Below are 17,413 nucleotides of genomic sequence, written 5' to 3'. Positions count from 1 at the left end.
TTTTATATGGTCAAAATTTATGGTTCTCATTTAACTTTTGCAATTCATATCTGAATTTTTTTTTGTTGACATCCACAAGAAATCCATAAAAAAATCTATAACTTTTATAGATTATAAAAGTTAGATTCTTGTGGATTTTTCTTTTTTTTTTTTTTTTCATACATTTTTGAATTGTGAGATATTAAAGTTTGAAGAAAAGGTTGACATTTCTAATTTTAGTAACAAATTTGACTAAAATTAATTTCTTTTTTTACTGATTTTTATAACATTTAAAATTGAATTGTTTTTTTTGTTTTTTGTTTTTTTAGATATTTTTATTTTTATTTTCAGGCCTTCTTGAAAAGATGATGCACGGCCAGATCTCGCGATTCTTTCATTTAAAAGAAAAATAAATTTTTTAACCCCATTCCCCTCCTCAATCTGCTGTTTTAACTTTTTATCCTTTTCTCCCTTCTCTTAGGTTTTAATCTTCCCCCTCCCCCCATCACCTTCTCTGTTAACATTGGGGACATACTTTTTCCCTTCCAGGAAAAATCAAACCCTCAAAAATGAAGAGATAAAAATGCAAAAAACTCTTTGATTACTGCTCTCTATTATTGCTAATATTTCGTTTTTCTTTTAGTCAAATTCTCATTTCTCTTAAATCCCAGAAATGTCGGCCTTAAAATCTTTTTCGTGCTGCCGAAACAAACTGAAGGGAGAAGCTGAAAAACAACTCATCCAAACTTTTTTTTTTCAAGGAACAAAAAAAAAGTTCTTCAGTTTTTCTGGGAAGCAAAAACTTTTTTTTATTAAAATTTCATTTCATAAGAAACAAACTAATAATTAAAAAAAAAAATCTCAACAAAGAGAGTGATCACCTTGATTTACAAAGAGTCCTATCGGTAGTATGACTCCACCTGCTACTCCAACTACTACTACTACTACTACTCTTGATTGACAATGACAGAAACGGTAACTATTGCCACCTGCTATTTTTACCTGGATTTTTACCTGTATATTTCTGAACAAAGAACGAGTTATTCTGTTGGGTCAGACCTCTGATCTGCCCCATTGACACACAAACAAAAAACAGTGATTCTAATCTCAGGTGGTGAACAGTCTGCCATTTTTTTTCTGTCCCCCTCACAAAAAATCTGTATGATTCCATTATTTTCATGATGTGTACATAAAGGTTGTATCATACTCACTTGAAAGTATTCCACTGTAAATAGTATTAAAAATGTAGTTGTCATGGAAACAAACTCTTTTGTTTTTCTTTCTTTCTTTCTTGTTACTTTTTTTTAAGTTTGCAATTTTCTGCATAAACAGCAAAACATCAATGACAAATCTTCTCCAGGCATTTTTCCTTTGAAAACAGTCATCATTCGGTCATGTATGAAATATTGCTGCCACATCTCGGCTTGTACATTTCCCACCAGTTTCTCTCTTAGACAAGATCCAACCGAATAGGTCCTGCACTATCAACCAGACTCCAATCACTGCAATGTTGCATTCCTGTTCTATTTTTACAAATACTTTAATGGAATGTGCTCTGACAAACTTGTAATACTTGTGCCCCCTCCACTCACTAACCTGTCAAGCAGCAAAATCTCAACCCTTCACTGTAGATGCTAGAAAGCCTTCTAATAGTTTCTTCTCTGAAACTGCTAGGTTTTTTGGAATTCCCTTCCAATCTCCTACTTCCCTGACTGTATTGAAACTTAAATGTAATGTGAACAAACATCGTTCTGCTCAATTCCCTACATAATGTCTCTGTGGATATGGTCCCAAATAATAGCCTCTTATGTTCAAATGGAAATCTGCTTTGTTTGTGATGGATAAGAGTTTTATGAAAAAAATTGTATTTGAAACAAAATTCACTCAAAATGGTTTGAACTGACTTCATGCATCTCACTGCATCATCATCATCATCATGTCTAATGAATTGGAACCAACGGCAAACTTTGTAGATTCAGAAGGGGGGGGGGTATTTATTTGATTCTCCACGTAAGCAAAATATGACACAAGGTCGTTTTTAATGTGGAGTGAAAGAGGTAGGGAAGGGGAAACCAGTTCCCCCAAGGGGAGGGGGAGCTGGTACTGCTGTCATGGTATCAAAAAGAAAAAATTGTTGTTTTTGGAGGTGTGATTATAATGAGATCGATACCGCCCCAACCACATCGGGTGTCCTTAACCTCGTCAGATTCCACCCGATATGACAGGTGTTCTTTCGATCATACATTGTCCCGTCACAAGTTGGCCTGTTGATCGTCTTCACTCACTGTGTTTTCATGGTGGGGCAGTTATCCTCTCGATTGAATCGTCTCCCACCCTGTGTAGGTAGTCTCCGGGTACATCAATCACTCCACTGGTCCTTGCGGCTTGCTGCAAAATGAAGAGTCCTCACCACAAACAAACAGAACTTCGGTTTATAACAATAACAAACTATTAATTTCATTACTTCATAACAGCTACTGTCTAAATTGAGGTGACTGACTATAGCAGTGAAATGATGTAAGACCAGGCCAGTAAAGTCACAGATTTCCCATTAACACAGGCTAGTTAACATCATAACATCAAGCCCTGAGGGCTCCCAAATCAGGAGCGCTTGACCAGCCCAGCCGTTCAGTTTGCTGGCTACGACTCTACTCTTTTTAGAATTCCTTTTTCTAAATCCAACCCCTTTTTCCCACCTCTCCTTCAGAGAGTGGTTACAAACGCTCTTTCTTTCTTTCTCTTAGAGCTTACCCTTTGGCTTGTCCACTAAACACCTCTCTCTTCCCCTAATTTCTACTACTCCTCTTTTGAACCTATCTCTCCCAAACCTCAACCCCCATTTGCACTGAGGTTTCTATTTATCAAATTAGGAGTGATTAGTCACCCCAGGTCGAACAATGCCCGGCGGCGACCCTCTTTCCTTGATCCCCATTCTAAGCTGTCAGCCTTAATCAGCCAAGAATCTCTGGATCTCTTCATACCTCTCAACAGAGGTTTTAAAAACAACCTCTCATGTTAACAGATATATGACGACAATGAGATAAAAACAATTATTTGTTTTTTCTCTTTTCTTGTCAAAATCCCATAGACGTTTCTGCCCTGTCCCAATCAGACCCCTCTTCTGCCCTCTTTTCCTCTATCCCGTCCGGTCAACCCCCCCCCCCTTACTGCAATATTGCACCTCGCTGCATGCATTCGTGAAGACACCAATAGTGTCATATGAGGTCTTGGAAGCTTTCTAATAAGGGAAACAAGATTTATTCGGTTGGCTGAGAGGCTGAAGGAAGTAAAATTGGAAAGGGGCGGAGGTCCGACAAACCCCAGAACTGCGCGCTCCATACCTAGGCAGGAAACACGTATTCAAATTTGGCCCCTCTTTGTACACACAGACTTGCTAACTGTATCCATCTTCTTTCAAAAGCCACGCGATGCAGCCTTCTTCTGTCGCATCTGATCTTTACCCGTAGTTGGTGTTTAAAGAAAGCGATCAGATTCTGATCAGAAAAAGGCAGCACCCTCCGGCCATCTTGCAGTCTCGATGTCCAAATCACCATTTTCGCCACAGCCAGAATTGCGATGTAGACTATTTGTCTCTCCCGGTCCCACGGCGGCCTCACGTTTGATACAGTAATCACCTCGCCAACATATGACCAGTACTGGTGGAGTTCGCGGCAATTGAAAAATGCGTGATCAGTTGTTTTGATTTTGGCCCGAAGGTCACAAAGGTCTTTGTAGGTTCAAAGGCAAAATTTGGTTTCAGCTCAGTTTTAAGTGTCATCAGCCAAGTTTTTCTTTGTCTACCATATTTTCCCCCCAACTTTAGGCAATTGTTTTGCAAATGAACTCTCCTGGTTGACAGTGAAGGGTATGACGCAGACACTGTAGCCAACTTTGCACAAGAAATATACTGTGTTGCAATTGGATCATGCAAGTAGTGAGGATCAAAAGTTTCTAATTGCTCAGCGTTTTCAATAATTACTGTTTAGCAATCATAATTTCATCATAGCAATCATAATTTTAATATTTTAAAATGTTCTTTTTGTTTTCTTCAAACATCTTTTAATGTTTTTGTTTTTTAGCCAGTGTCTGTTTAGTGTAGATTACAAATGTTCAGGACTGTCTGTAATCCAATGGGAGCAGTTGTACACATGGACAAGAAGATGTGCACTAACCTTAAGTCCCAGTGGCAACACATAACTTTGTCTCTTGCTGGACCCCTCAAAATATAACCAGACACTCACTGGAGTTTACAACTCCTGAGTATACAAAACATACAACCCCTTTAACATGCTAGCTAGTCTGTGACCGTACCAGACAGGTCACTCGGCTGGTCGTTTAATGTCAGATATTGTGGTTGAATTTTTCCTTCATAGATGTTCCGTTATTGGTTAAAATGCTGCTTCTCTCTGCTATAGCATTGGGTATCAGGACAAGTCTGGAAACAAGTCATTTTCAAATCCACAGGTAATCAATAATTAATGAAACATCGAAGATCATTTTCTTATCAAAAAGTTAATTATTTGCATAAAATAATTCAATATATAGTTCGTACACAAAAAAGGAGATTAGATAAGTCTGGGCTTCTTTAGACTTCAACAAATTGTTTTCTGGATGTAGGATTTTAAACTGAATAAAATTCTTTCAAGTAGTTTTCTTCCACTTGACAATTCTGAAACTAGTTAAAACTAAAAATAAAGACAACAAAAATTACATGTAAAACCACTCGTGGGCAACATTCAATGAAGATAGTTTGGAATCAGATTTATAAAGTTTACTATGTCTGTCTCCACTGTTTTTTTTTTCAAACTGCATCTGTGTGAGATACAAGGTCAAAGTGGCAAGAGGCAGATCACATAATTGCATTTTTTGTAAACCATTCTTTTATGGGTTTTTAGTTGTTAAAGGGTCAAAATTTAAAAAATTGGAACTTGGCAGGCATAAGTCAACTTAAAGTTTTTTGTACATATACACATATACATTTAAAGGTTAAAATAGATTCATTTTTACCTATTTCTTATATTTATATAATAATCAATAGAGAATTGGCTTTATAATAATAAATATAAAATCTGCATAAAACAATATATTAAAGCTATTTTACAACTGGGCAAGACCAGGCGCCCTGCTAGTATATTAAGTGTATGTGTATTGATTTCTTATATATGAATAAATATATATAAATGAATGTGAAGTTGTCCAACAACAGCCAATTATTTATTTTTCCTTCATTTTAATTCAATAGGTTTCTGTTTATTTATTGCAGATTATTATCCTCATCTTTAATAGTCCGCAATAAATTAATAAATAAAACTCATCTCGATAATGAATTCCAATTAAATAATTCGGTACGGACCCAACTATGGAAGAGCAGATAATAAATAAACGTGGATTTATAAAACCAGAAAATTCAACCTTGATTGCCCTTCGGGGCCCGGGGCCCAATGGATAGACGTTGAATCTCTACGGTTCCAGGTGGGAATTGTCTGAAGATAGCAGTTTCAATCTTACCCAAAGCTGGCTAGAGGCTTACTTGGCCAAAACGTGGTGAGACGACGACAACTATGGATGGCAGTGATTGCTGAGAATGCAGTTAGGAGATTCGGAGTTCCTATCCCGTCATGGTAACCACCTGACGAAGGCCAGAGGAATAGTTGGCCGAAACGTTGTGAAACAACTAAGAAAGATGAGGATAATAGTTCGCAATAAATAAATTAATAAATAATACTCATCTCAATAATGAATTCCAATTAAATAATATATAGGTTTCTGTTTGTTTTTTAACATAAAATTAATTTTGTAAAATGAAAATTTTTTTAAATTACTTCTGTTACTTCAAAAAATGCCATATAAAAAACCAGTAATACCTAAAGACTATCTCGACTCGCTATGCGCTTATACAAATATTTTGAAACCGTCAGCGCATTTTTGATTCCGCCTTACTCCAAATAGTGAGCAACAATGGTGAACACAACTGAACAGCCATGCACACCATTTCTACTATCGGACAGTGTCGTATCTAGATGCTATCCACATAAACTGAGGATTGCCAGATATCTATTCACTCTATAACTCTCAAAATTAATGTTGGGTTACTGTTTTCTCTCTCCAAATTTGCAACCCCATTTATTCTTTTAAAAAATATTTTTAAGTTTTTTCCATTCACTTTTATGTTTTTTTACCAGCAGAATCAGCCACTCAAAAAAAATGTTTTTCTTTTCTCTTTTTTAATCGGTGGGAAGTTCAAAGAAAATTTCTGTAAAAAATGATTTTTTAATTCATAAATATTAAGTTGAATTTTCAAAATTCAGTTTCTTAATCATCATCTAGGTTCATTTTGCTTACCCAAATATTCATTGCCTGGCTAAGTGAAAAGATTGATAATATTGATAGGTACAAACAATTACATCAGAGTAATTAAGAAACATTACAGGTAGGTTGATAGATGATAAGCCAGTTTTTTGGGGGCAAGAAATGTAATATAAAGGAAACAGATGCGAACTCAGGTGATAAGTTTTTGTTCAAGTCACTAGCTCTAGAATGATTACCTCCCTTAGAAGTTTGGTGCCATATGTGAGGCTGGTAGCACAGGTTTTATATCAGTTTTCCTTTTCCTAGTTGGGTAACCTGATAAGGTCTGCAGGTCAATCACATCAAGAGGAGTAACCTGCACCTGTCTTCTAAACTAGGTATTTCTGCACCCTCCTCCACCCCACATAAAAAATATCAACTTTAATAAAGTTTTTCTGTCTTCTAAAGACCTTAAAATTAGATGAGTTCCCCTGAAACATTTGTTTTCCTTCAGAAAGTGAGGTTGCTCTAGCAAGACAATGGGGAGGAGTTGTGCACACAAAGGCAACTGAAATAGGATTGTTAATCAAGCTATGATTGCACAAAGAGGTCAATATATTTAGAGTTTATGGATAATTTTAGAAGTGGCAGTGAATTTCCCGTAGTTTTGAGTTTGCAACAGTTAAAGATCGGTTGTGGTTTGAAATAAATGGAGAAATGAATCGATTAACTGGCGAACAAAGCCTCAACAGGTGACTAAGATGTGGACGTTAACATTTAAAGGGTCGATGGTGTCATATGCACCCACAGCCCAACTGATAACTACAGATTGTATTGGAGTTTTTTTTTTCTCTCGAGTTTGTGTTTTGAGTTGTTTCATTTTTTATATCTGTGAACCTGTACTCACTTCCTCGGCAGCCAGAATGCAAAGAAGACCAGCATTGGAGTTGATGGTTGTTGTCTAGCAGGGAAGTATGTAACTAAATGCACAATAGAAACTATAGATAAGAAGGATGGTTCAAACAACATTGCATGAAAGAGGCTGAGAGTAATTGATAGAAATTTAGTAAGAGATGAGTCACTTGGTAAGTAAATTGCAAATTAGAACAATTAAAATGGATTTTTTTCTTCAAGCATAACTCAATCCCAAAACCAATGAATATTTTAATATATTTTGTGTGATTAAAATATATAGGAAACAAGCATTTGGTTAATCAGCTTTAGTATAATCCGATTCTTCTATCTATTTTGATTCTTTCTTTTTTCTTCTAAGTTTCCCCTATTTCTTTGACTGGTATAGCTTCATAAACAAAAGAATGCTTTAAATTCGCGTTCCTAGAAAATATTCAATTTCGTTTGAATTTGCGCGCTTATTTTATCCAAAGAGTAGGAATTAATACACCTCCATTCCCTTGCATAGTTCTACTCCTTTGACTCCAATCACTATCAGAGAAATACCATATAAATCTCCCTGTATTATACTGTGTTAGATCATTTGATTTGAATCCCTACACTTGCTATTAATTACACGACCAATAAAAATATATTTACAAAGTTACATTTCCTAAGCAATGCAAGGCCAAACTGGACATTATTCACCATTTTGTCTCGATATACTTGAGCAAAGAATCTCTACTTTTGTTTTCAATTCATATTTAATAAACATTTGACATTATTTTCATCATCCATTGCTGCCATGTGAGCTTGTCATTTTTCCAAGTGTTACAGCTTTCACATTTGTCATCTGCTAATTTAACATGAGCATTAGAGTTTCTTGGCTGCTTCAACACTTAATACAGCAGTTCATAGGTTACATTTTACTTTTCTTATGAAATAATACTTCTAATCCTATAAATAAAATACAAATAATCCTATAAAATATCTTTCTTCTTCCAATAATTTTTTTTTGTTTTTTTTTTAGAAATTATTACTTCAAATACTCCAATGCCTGTTCACACAAAGAAATTGGAGATTTCTATTGAGATTGGAAGGCATCAAGAGATGAGCAATAAAGCAAACAAAAAAAAAAAAAGTAGCCACAGGAAAAGTTAGGATTAACTAATTTACTAAAAACGTAAATGAGGGTGAAATGAAAACAAAGTGAAGTCATAACCCTGTTTAAATATGATAAAAACAAATAATGTTAAAACTATTAAAACAAATCGTGTAAAAAAAAAAAAAAAAAAAAATGAACATGATCCAATATGAATGGTCTGGCGGTGCCCGTGTGTTTGAAAAATCCCAAAAAAGTTTGAAGGGGGGGGGGGTCAAACTCGAATCATTGAGGCAAAAGCGCCAAAAAAAAAAAAAAAAACGTGAATTAGGTCAAATATCAATTCCGCAGTGAAGTTTGTTTTGTTTTAGTTTCAGTAGTTACATCACACTCGAATTCTAAATGAATGTTTTTTTCTCGAATTCTAAATGAATTTGTTTTAATTTTAATTTAAGTATAATGCAAGTGAATTCACGATATTGTTGCGTTGTAATCTTTGTGTAAAAATAAATGTTGAGTTGAAAGTACTAATAAATAAAGGTCATAGTTTAATTTCACGATTAGAGTTGTTAAAACCGGAAGTAAAATCCGGTTAGTCTCGCAGATTGTAAGAACACTAACGATAAAAAAGCAAAAAGAAAACAATAATAGTAATCGCGTTTTTTTTTTGTTTTTTTTTTATTGCTATTTTATTATGGAAAAAACAAAGCATAAATCAGGGGAAAAAAATTTTAAAAAAAAAGAAAAGAAACGGCATAAATAACCTTGCACGATTTCAAACCAGTGTGTTTCCTCGTAGTGTTCCTTGTGAACGCATCCGCTGCAGTGTAAATGGGAAGAGGGGAAAGGAGGAATCTAATATAGAGAAAAGATGTTGCAACTTCCATTGAATCTAAGCGATTTTGGCAGTGGACTCTCACTGGAAAAAATATAGGAATGTCGAGGAACTGAAGAGGTAATAGGCCTATAGCAAACCTCAGATAATGTGCTACAGTCTGTACGCATTACATTTGCATGTAATGTCATCATTTTTAATCCTACTAAGGCCAAAGTTGGAGGGGAAAAAATGAGTTCATTTTATTTATATAGAGATAAATATTATTTACTGCTAATTTATATTTGGAAGAAGTTGCCAGATCAGATTGAGAATACAAATAGTGTAGAAGATGGAATTGGACAAATTCAGAAATAATAGTTACAGAAGAAAGAAAGGATTTTGGTGAAATATTGAATGCCGTGTTCAAAAGAATTTTATCAAGATTGTATTAATGATATTAATGTTTTGTGTTGAACTATGAACGGATGCGACTTCTCCTTTGAGAAGCATAAACAAAAGATAGTTTAGTTTTTACATTCTTTACAAACTTTGAATGAACTCTTATTTGTCCCCCTCCAGGAGGAGACACAGTCGGTTTTTTGATGTAGAGAATCCAGCTCCATCAAAATGAGGATACTTTGAATAGGAATAAAAATTAGAATTGCCTATATTTAGAAGGATTTCTTAGCTTTGAAATGAATCTCATACAAATTGAAATATAATTTTTTTTTTTCAGTCATTTCGAAATTATCTCCCTTTTATCATTTTTTACAGATACATGAAAAGAAAAAATTCTGTTTTTCATTTTAATATTCAATGCTTGATAACGTGTATCATAAATTCAGTCGCCAATCAGGGCTGGTAACAATTTTGGTGGCTAAGGCAGCACATTCCTGGCTACCAGCAGCTTTTGTCACCGGACAGAGTATTTAAAATAATGCATCTTCATTTTCATATTATCAAATGATAGACATTGCGTGTATTGGTCATCCCATAGTTTTTTTTTATATATAAATAAAACAATTTCTAGTTTTTCAACCATATTTGAACTTCAATATTTTATTTTAATTCGATCTATACACGGGTATATGATGATAATGATGATAATAATATTTCATTGTGGAATGAAAAAATAAATATTTTTTTATTTTAAACAACCAATAAAACTAAAATCTATATATTTGAGAAAACGTGTTTTTATGGCAATCAGAAAAAATCAGAAAAAATCAGAAAAAATCAGAAAAAATCGTAGAGAGCATGAGTCGTTCAACGGCACATCTCTGATCTCACTCGTTGAACATTGTGCCATTTTCAGACATGATAGAAGGTTCCTATTGCTCTTGGGAGTTGTAAACAACTGACCAACTAGTAGATGGTCTGCAACAAAAAACAAATAAACCCGGTTTTCATCAAATGGAAATGGAATCATGTTGTCTTTTTGATGGCAACAATTTTAGCATTCCACCCTGTACTAATTGATCTTTAGATTAACATTAATTTCCTCAAGTGATTTACAATTATCTCATATGCATGCATTCCAATAAAATATAAGATTTTTTTTTTATTAGGTTATACAGATGGGGTTTGGAAATACAAGCACACTAGGTGAAGTGAACTTTACAAAAATTCCTAAGCAGCCGCATTGGCATTCCTTAGTAGGGGTGCCTCGGGCGATTAGCAATAAACTAAACCCTTCTAGGAGAAGATAAAACCTAGATGGACTGGTTCACTGGCTATTTTCATATCAGCTGAGGTGTCATCCTGACAATCTCAGAACTGTTTTGATGGTGAGCAGACCCTTTTGTTAGAATGACGTATGGTTTGGTTCAATCCTTTGTGGTTAAGTCTATGGTTGTTTTTTCTTTTCTGGTGGCGACTTCATTTTCCTATAATTTCTATATGAAATATAATAAAACCATAAAAACCTAAGATGAGGAAGTAACGATGATAAAAGTTTAATATTAATTCAGATCAAAACGAAAACTAAGACTGATAAACAACCGTTGCATCAAAAGAATATTAACACCTCCCCAATGTGACAGCTTAACCACATGAAATCGTATTCCCCCCTCCTCCCTCACCCCTACTCCCTTGCTTTACCCTCCCTCCTCCTCCCTCTAAAACTGCTTCTTTCTTCCGGAACACAAACCTAATAAAAACTTATAAAAAACAAATGTAATTTTGACTCCAGTTTTAATATCAATTCTCTTTTGGTCTGCTGAAGTGTTATCCTTGAATTAGGATTCCACTGAAACATATGTAACCTGTAGCGGACTGGTGGTATATTATATACATCACCCAGTCGTACAAAATAGGAAAAATGAATTGAATTCAGAAAGAAATGAACAACGCGTTAAATTTAAATAAATGAACTAGAATTTATTTCATGAAGAAACAAATAAAAGAAAGGGTACAGCACGTGTTTAGTTTGGCGTGTGTCTCTTACTGTTAGCTGGTGAGAGGGAAAGTCTATTGTTGGAGAGAGAGAGAGAGTGAGAAAGTCAATCCAGGCCATGGAGATAGAAAGCATGTAAGATGTACGTACTGTCTGTTGGCTCTTGGCCCACACATAGTAGCAGGGGACTTGAAGCATGCCCCGAAGGAAGCGGTAAGTCCGTCGACTGCTCAGGTCGGGAGCCGAATCAAAAAGGAAAAAAACAGCTCAGGTCTCTTGCTTTTGTCGTTGTTTCCGGTGTCCTTCACGCATGTGTGGATTTCCTTTAAAGGGAAGTGACGTTGCCCATGTGTGCGTACGTGTGTGCGTATGTGTACATACATGTGCGTATGTTAGCGTGTGTGTATGCGCATGAATGTGAGTGTATGTACGCGAACGTGAACATATGTACGTGTGCGCATATGTGTATGACTAGAAAAGTGGCTTGAAATGTAAACGCGTGTTTTTGTGTGAGACTAGAAAAGGCTTGCACAAACCAATAACTTTTGTATAATAAACAAACTATATACTAACTTTGTCCTGCATTGAGCACTCTTTTATTAAAGAGTGCTCAATGCAGGACAAAGTTGGTATATAGTTTGTTTATTATGCAAATAATGTATACAGTGTATCACGCAAGTTTCATTGGATTTACATCTAGGAAACTAATCGATACAACCATTATATATATATATATATATATATATATATATATATATATATATATATATATATATATATACCAATTTCGATGACAAAAAAAAACATTCATTAATCCTCATTCAATCATGGGCAATATCGGATCTCTTTGCTAGTATATATATATATATATATATATATATATATATATATATATATATATATATATATATACTAGCAAGGAGATCCGATATTGCCCATAGCAAGGAGATCCGATATTGCCCATGATTGAATGAGGATTAATGAATGTTTTTTTTTTGTCATCGAAATTGGTTAAATTGCCCATTTTTCAATCAAACTGATTAATTATCGGCTTTAGTTGGGAACCCATTGGAGTGTACCAGGAGAAAGCTTCAAATGCCTCTCCACAGTGACTTAGTTCATAATACATTGTAGTCTACATTGCACTGTAGAGAACCTACTGTTGATTTTATAAAATTATTTTTAGATAATGGCTTGAATTGTACTTTAAAATGCCAAAGTCAACTATCACAGTTCGATTGTGCTCTAAACAGAAACATTCATTTTGAATGTGCCCTCGTCATATTAAAGAACCTTCCCTATTTTTTTAATTTTCTAAAGAAGTCACCACTTATCAAGGTCCAGAGGCCACTCAAGGATAAGGGTAAATGAAGTGTACTGTAGTCAATGGGAAACTGTCATAGTAATCGTTAGTAGTGGAAATTTGATAAATTGGATTACTTAAGGGGAAGCTTTGTTCATGGGATCTTCGTTTAGGCTTTGGCACATCTAAAGAGTAGGGGAAATTATTGATAGTGGTTTCGGCTAAAGTGTTTTTCGTGAAAGTCAGGCAAGGGGGGACTATAGATTGGAGCTCAGACGAGCACTTGCCATGAAAATAATGATAAAGTAGAGACAGGCTCACAATGTCTCTTCTGTGGGAAAGAGGTTGCAGGTTATGGTCTATTTTGAACTTTGTCAAGGCAGGATTAGCTGCTTCTAGCAGCTCCTGCCCAGATGTGACAATAGTACTCCATCCTTGGACGACTCTTATACAGGTAGAGAATCGTATCAGTAGTAAGATATCTACTGAAGCGGTAAAATGATTCCATCATTTTTCCAAAAGCCTTGGCAACGGATTTGATTTACGTGTTCCATCTCAAATCAGGAGTAAAGGTCAGACCCAGAAGTTTGTCTTCCCCAAGACAAGAGCCATTCATTTCAATTGATGCCAGATGCGGATGATGTAAAGATAGAAGCTTGGTTTTAGATGCAGTAAAATCAATCAACCATCCCTTTCCCCATTGCACCATGTGCTAAAGATCGGAGAAGAGATAATCAGAGAGAACTTGGTCATTTATGAAGTGTCATCATCTTATGATCTTAGGATATGATTTGGGAGATCATTGATGAAGATCAGGAAGAGAGTTAGGCATGGACTCCTGAGGGACTCCAGCATAAATACTATAAGCTTCTGATTTCTGCCCATCAACCACTACTCTTATGAATCTATTAGAGAGAAATGGTTTAGTAATTAAAAAGACATTTCCAGCTATACATTAGCTGGAGATTTTGTGGAGTAGACCTTTATGCCATACGCTATCAAAGGTCTTTGATATGTCAAGAGCATTTACCCTAGAAATGAAACCTCCATCACAAGGTTCGCTAATCCTATGAGATTGCAACTGCTAGCACATCTGCTGTAGATCTAGCAGGACGGAAACCATATTTCGTGTCACTGAGGAGGTGGTTGACTACTTCTCTACTTAACACAGATTCCAGCAACTTACTCATGATGCACACAAGATGGAGAGAGAGATGACTGATGAATTTTTAAATACAGGGCATACTGTGACACTTATGTCACCCGCGTGTCGTCTAGTGGTGGATGTTCCCTGATTATTCCTCGTGTCTTCTGATGAGAATGTCAGCGGCCAGTACCTGAAAGAGACTCGTCGAGCGTTTCTGCAAGCATGCCAAACAAATTAAAAAAAGACAAGTCGACACTTGTTTTTTTTTTTTTTTTTGTGATTCAAAATTCCTTGTTATTCATAAAAGGTTACAATCGTCGTTTCGTATTTTACTATGAAGTTAGGGACTGGCCGTTTGTTAACTGCAAAGTTCTTTCGTTTTTAATAAAGACTAAATGGCTACGTCGGCAGGTCAAATCGATGACGTCGGCCTTTTCGCTTGTTCGAGCCTAGGGGAGCAGATGTCACTCTGTGTCTGTCGGCCTCTGTGTCTCTCAAAACTCGCTGCTTATATTGTGGGGGTGGGAACTATATCTTCTTCTCTCTCTCTCTCTCATTCGGCCCTTTGGCCAATCAGGATGCCGGAACCGCTGTCACTCAAATCTTCACCAGGCGGCCTATGCCCAAAAAAGGGGTTGTTTCTTCTTCTGTTGGCAATCGAGTTGAATATCTCAGCCCGCGTGTGCCTAATAGAATTTGATGGGCCATTAAAACCAGAATAGTCTCGTTCAATTAACTTTGAGGGATCATAAAAATGAACCAAATCCAATTCCACAAAGGCCACGTGTCTTTTCAGTAGAGGCCACCCACGCACCAGGGGGCCCGTCAACAATGGTCGCTTTGTAAATTGGAATTTTATCGGTACGCTTCTTTTCACTCCAGGTTGTCATGGTCAATTAGCGTTTACAGCTCTCTTGGCCAAAAGAAATATCCCTCGCACACACCATTCTAGCCATATCTGCCTTTTTTTTTCTTTTTTTTTTTTTCTCTTTTTCACAACTGGTCTTTTTTCTATGCCTGTCGTTCGCCCCCCACCTCTTTTCTCGGATCCTGTTGGGTGCATTTAGCTTGCAGTTTACTGCACATCGAGCCTGTCTCATACTGATAAGATTTTCCAGGCTGTTGGGAAGCAATTCTCCTTAAGACAATGCTTAAACAGCTTTGTAAGTGTGGGAGCTAGTTCTGGTTGAGGCTTTTTCAGCACTATAATAGGAATGCCGTCAAGGCCAGTTGCTTTACTGGAATCAAGGTTTTTGATTAGCTTGGCAACATCATGCGCAGATATTTGGATATCGCATAGCATGTTTTCAGACAAAGAGGAAATACAGGGGGAAGGCAGCCCTGATCGATAGGGTAGAATTAGCTACAAAGTTCTTGGCAAAGAGTTTGGCTTTCTCCGATCCTGATGAGATTACCTCAGATCAATTGATGATGGTTAGGATAGAGCACACATTTTACTCAGAACCCTGTTTCTTATTTGCCAAAACTGGTGGGAACCAAGCCGCTTCTCAGCTATTTTGGACTTGATGGACTGAGCATACAACTCTCTTGCGTTCTTTATTACTCTTTTACAGTAGTTGCTGGCTCCTGAAGTCGGCTTTAGTCTCAGTACATCTACTGAAATGGAAATAGTGATTTTTGTGGTAAGAATCATAGCTGGCTGTTAGGTTTTTGCTAGAATTTTTTGGGGAGTATGAAGCGGTCTTTATCTACAATTACCATTCCATCAGGTCTGACACTATAAAGGACACATTCTTTTTAAACATGGAATGCATAGGTAGATCTGATATAAATGTATGTAAGCAATCCCAGTCAGTCATAGAGTATCGATATACTGTATGATGGAGAGGTATGTCAGCGGACTTATTACATTTTCAGTGGTTGAGACAACCGAGTGGTCGGAAGATCCCAGTGGAGACAGAACGGAGGATAAACATAGCTCAGGGCAAGTTGTGAGAAAAAGTCTAGGAGATTTGCATACTTTGGATTTTATATGACAAAATTTTAAAAAAAGACCTAATAGGTCCCGCACTAGCAATCAAACTCCAACCTCTGTCCCATCACCGAAATACTGCATTTTTATGCGTGTTTACAAGTATTTTAATGGAATATGCTCTAAAGAACTCAAAGCCCTTGTACCTACGCAACGTAAATAGTTCTGACGAAACAAGCAGCAAAATCCTACCTCTACATTGTAGAAATCCGGAAAACCTCCAAAAATTTCTTCCCTCAAAACATTTCTTCCCTCAAATAATTTCTTCCCTCAAACTGCTAGACTTTGAAATTTCCTCTTGGATCCTTGCTTCCCAGACTGTACTGACATGCAGAAGTTGAAGTGTAATGAGAACAGTTATCTTGCTGCTCAGCTCCCTATATAGTATCCCTGAAAATGTCCCAAATAGCAGCCCATTACATCAAAGTGGCACTGTGCCTTGTTTGGGGTGAAATAACAATCACTATCTATATACATATATATATATATATATATATATATATATATATATATATATATATATATATATATATATATATATACTAGCACCTTTCCCTAACCATGGATTGAATCTACAATCATCGCGTTGGCAGCTCTAACCACAGGACCATGGATTAGTGCACGCAAATGATTCATCAAATGTCTATTAAATAAACAGTGCTCGAGCTACTACTTTGTTTACAAGCAAACAGACAGCGAGCTTCGCTTAATCACTAAATAAGCAGCGGGTGAAATACATTCACGACAGTACTCGACTCAAAGAGGGGGGGCTTAATAGAGTCATCCACATACAGTACTGTTTCGTTGAATCACAACTCACCAGTGTGGCTAGACTAGCAGTGGATCGAACCTACAACCTAGCCGTAGATTGAACCTACAAATCGTATTGACAGTCAGGTGTGTGTGTGTGTGTGTGTATACAGGGTGTCCCAATAAAATGTATACACTCTTTAAATGACCATAAAACCAACATTAATTATAAGAAAAAAGTTTCACACATCAAAATACTGTGAACAAATATAGAAACCAGCTAATTATCGAAAGTGTTCAAATTGTGGTCCATGAACAGCTAACAACAATCACTGATTAGAAAACGTTCCTAATCAGTCCAATTACTATGTTGACACATCTTCTTTCAATGGTTGCTTTCAACTCATTCATTGTAGCTCGTTTTGTGGTGTGAACCATGTGTTTAACATGCCCCCCCCCCATCGCCTCCCAAAAAGAGAACAATCCATGGGGAGGAGATCAAATCTTGTGAGTGTGGACAGTACTCGATACTTCCTCTTCGCCCTAACTATCTGTTTCGCAGATGACTATCAAAATATATATATTTCATGATTCTTTGAGGGGTACAAAATTTATATAATTCAATCATAAAAGGAAGATGAAAATTCATGATTAAAACGTTAAAATAAAGTCAATGTTTAAAATAAAGTTAACGTTTAAAATAAAGTTAACAGGGTGAAGAAAAAAACAATTTAAAAAAATGGGGGAG

General features: G+C 36.1%; 1 protein-coding gene across 18 annotated transcripts in view; it reads left to right on the top strand.

Annotated features, from left to right (window-relative positions):
* LOC145246805 (serine/threonine-protein kinase 26-like) overlaps positions 1 to 1,244 on the top strand; it is a 203,264-nt gene extending 202,020 nt beyond the window's left edge. For all 18 annotated transcript variants that reach the window (XM_080108621.1, XM_080108607.1, XM_080108609.1 and 15 more), the window contains one exon: positions 331 to 1,244. In XM_080108621.1, coding sequence (XP_079964747.1) covers positions 331 to 340 — 10 coding nt within the window. In that variant the 3' untranslated portion in view covers positions 341 to 1,244. The remainder of the gene's footprint in view (positions 1 to 330) is intronic.
* The last annotated feature ends 16,169 nt before the right edge of the window (positions 1,245 to 17,413 follow it).

The sequence above is a fragment of the Euprymna scolopes genome, chromosome 24 (assembly GCF_053919585.1).
Source record: "Euprymna scolopes isolate OS-2025 chromosome 24, ASM5391958v1, whole genome shotgun sequence".
Taxonomy (NCBI): domain Eukaryota; kingdom Metazoa; phylum Mollusca; class Cephalopoda; order Sepiida; family Sepiolidae; genus Euprymna; species Euprymna scolopes.
Note: the sequence above shows the minus strand (reverse complement) of the source record. Positions and strands in the feature narration are given on the sequence as shown.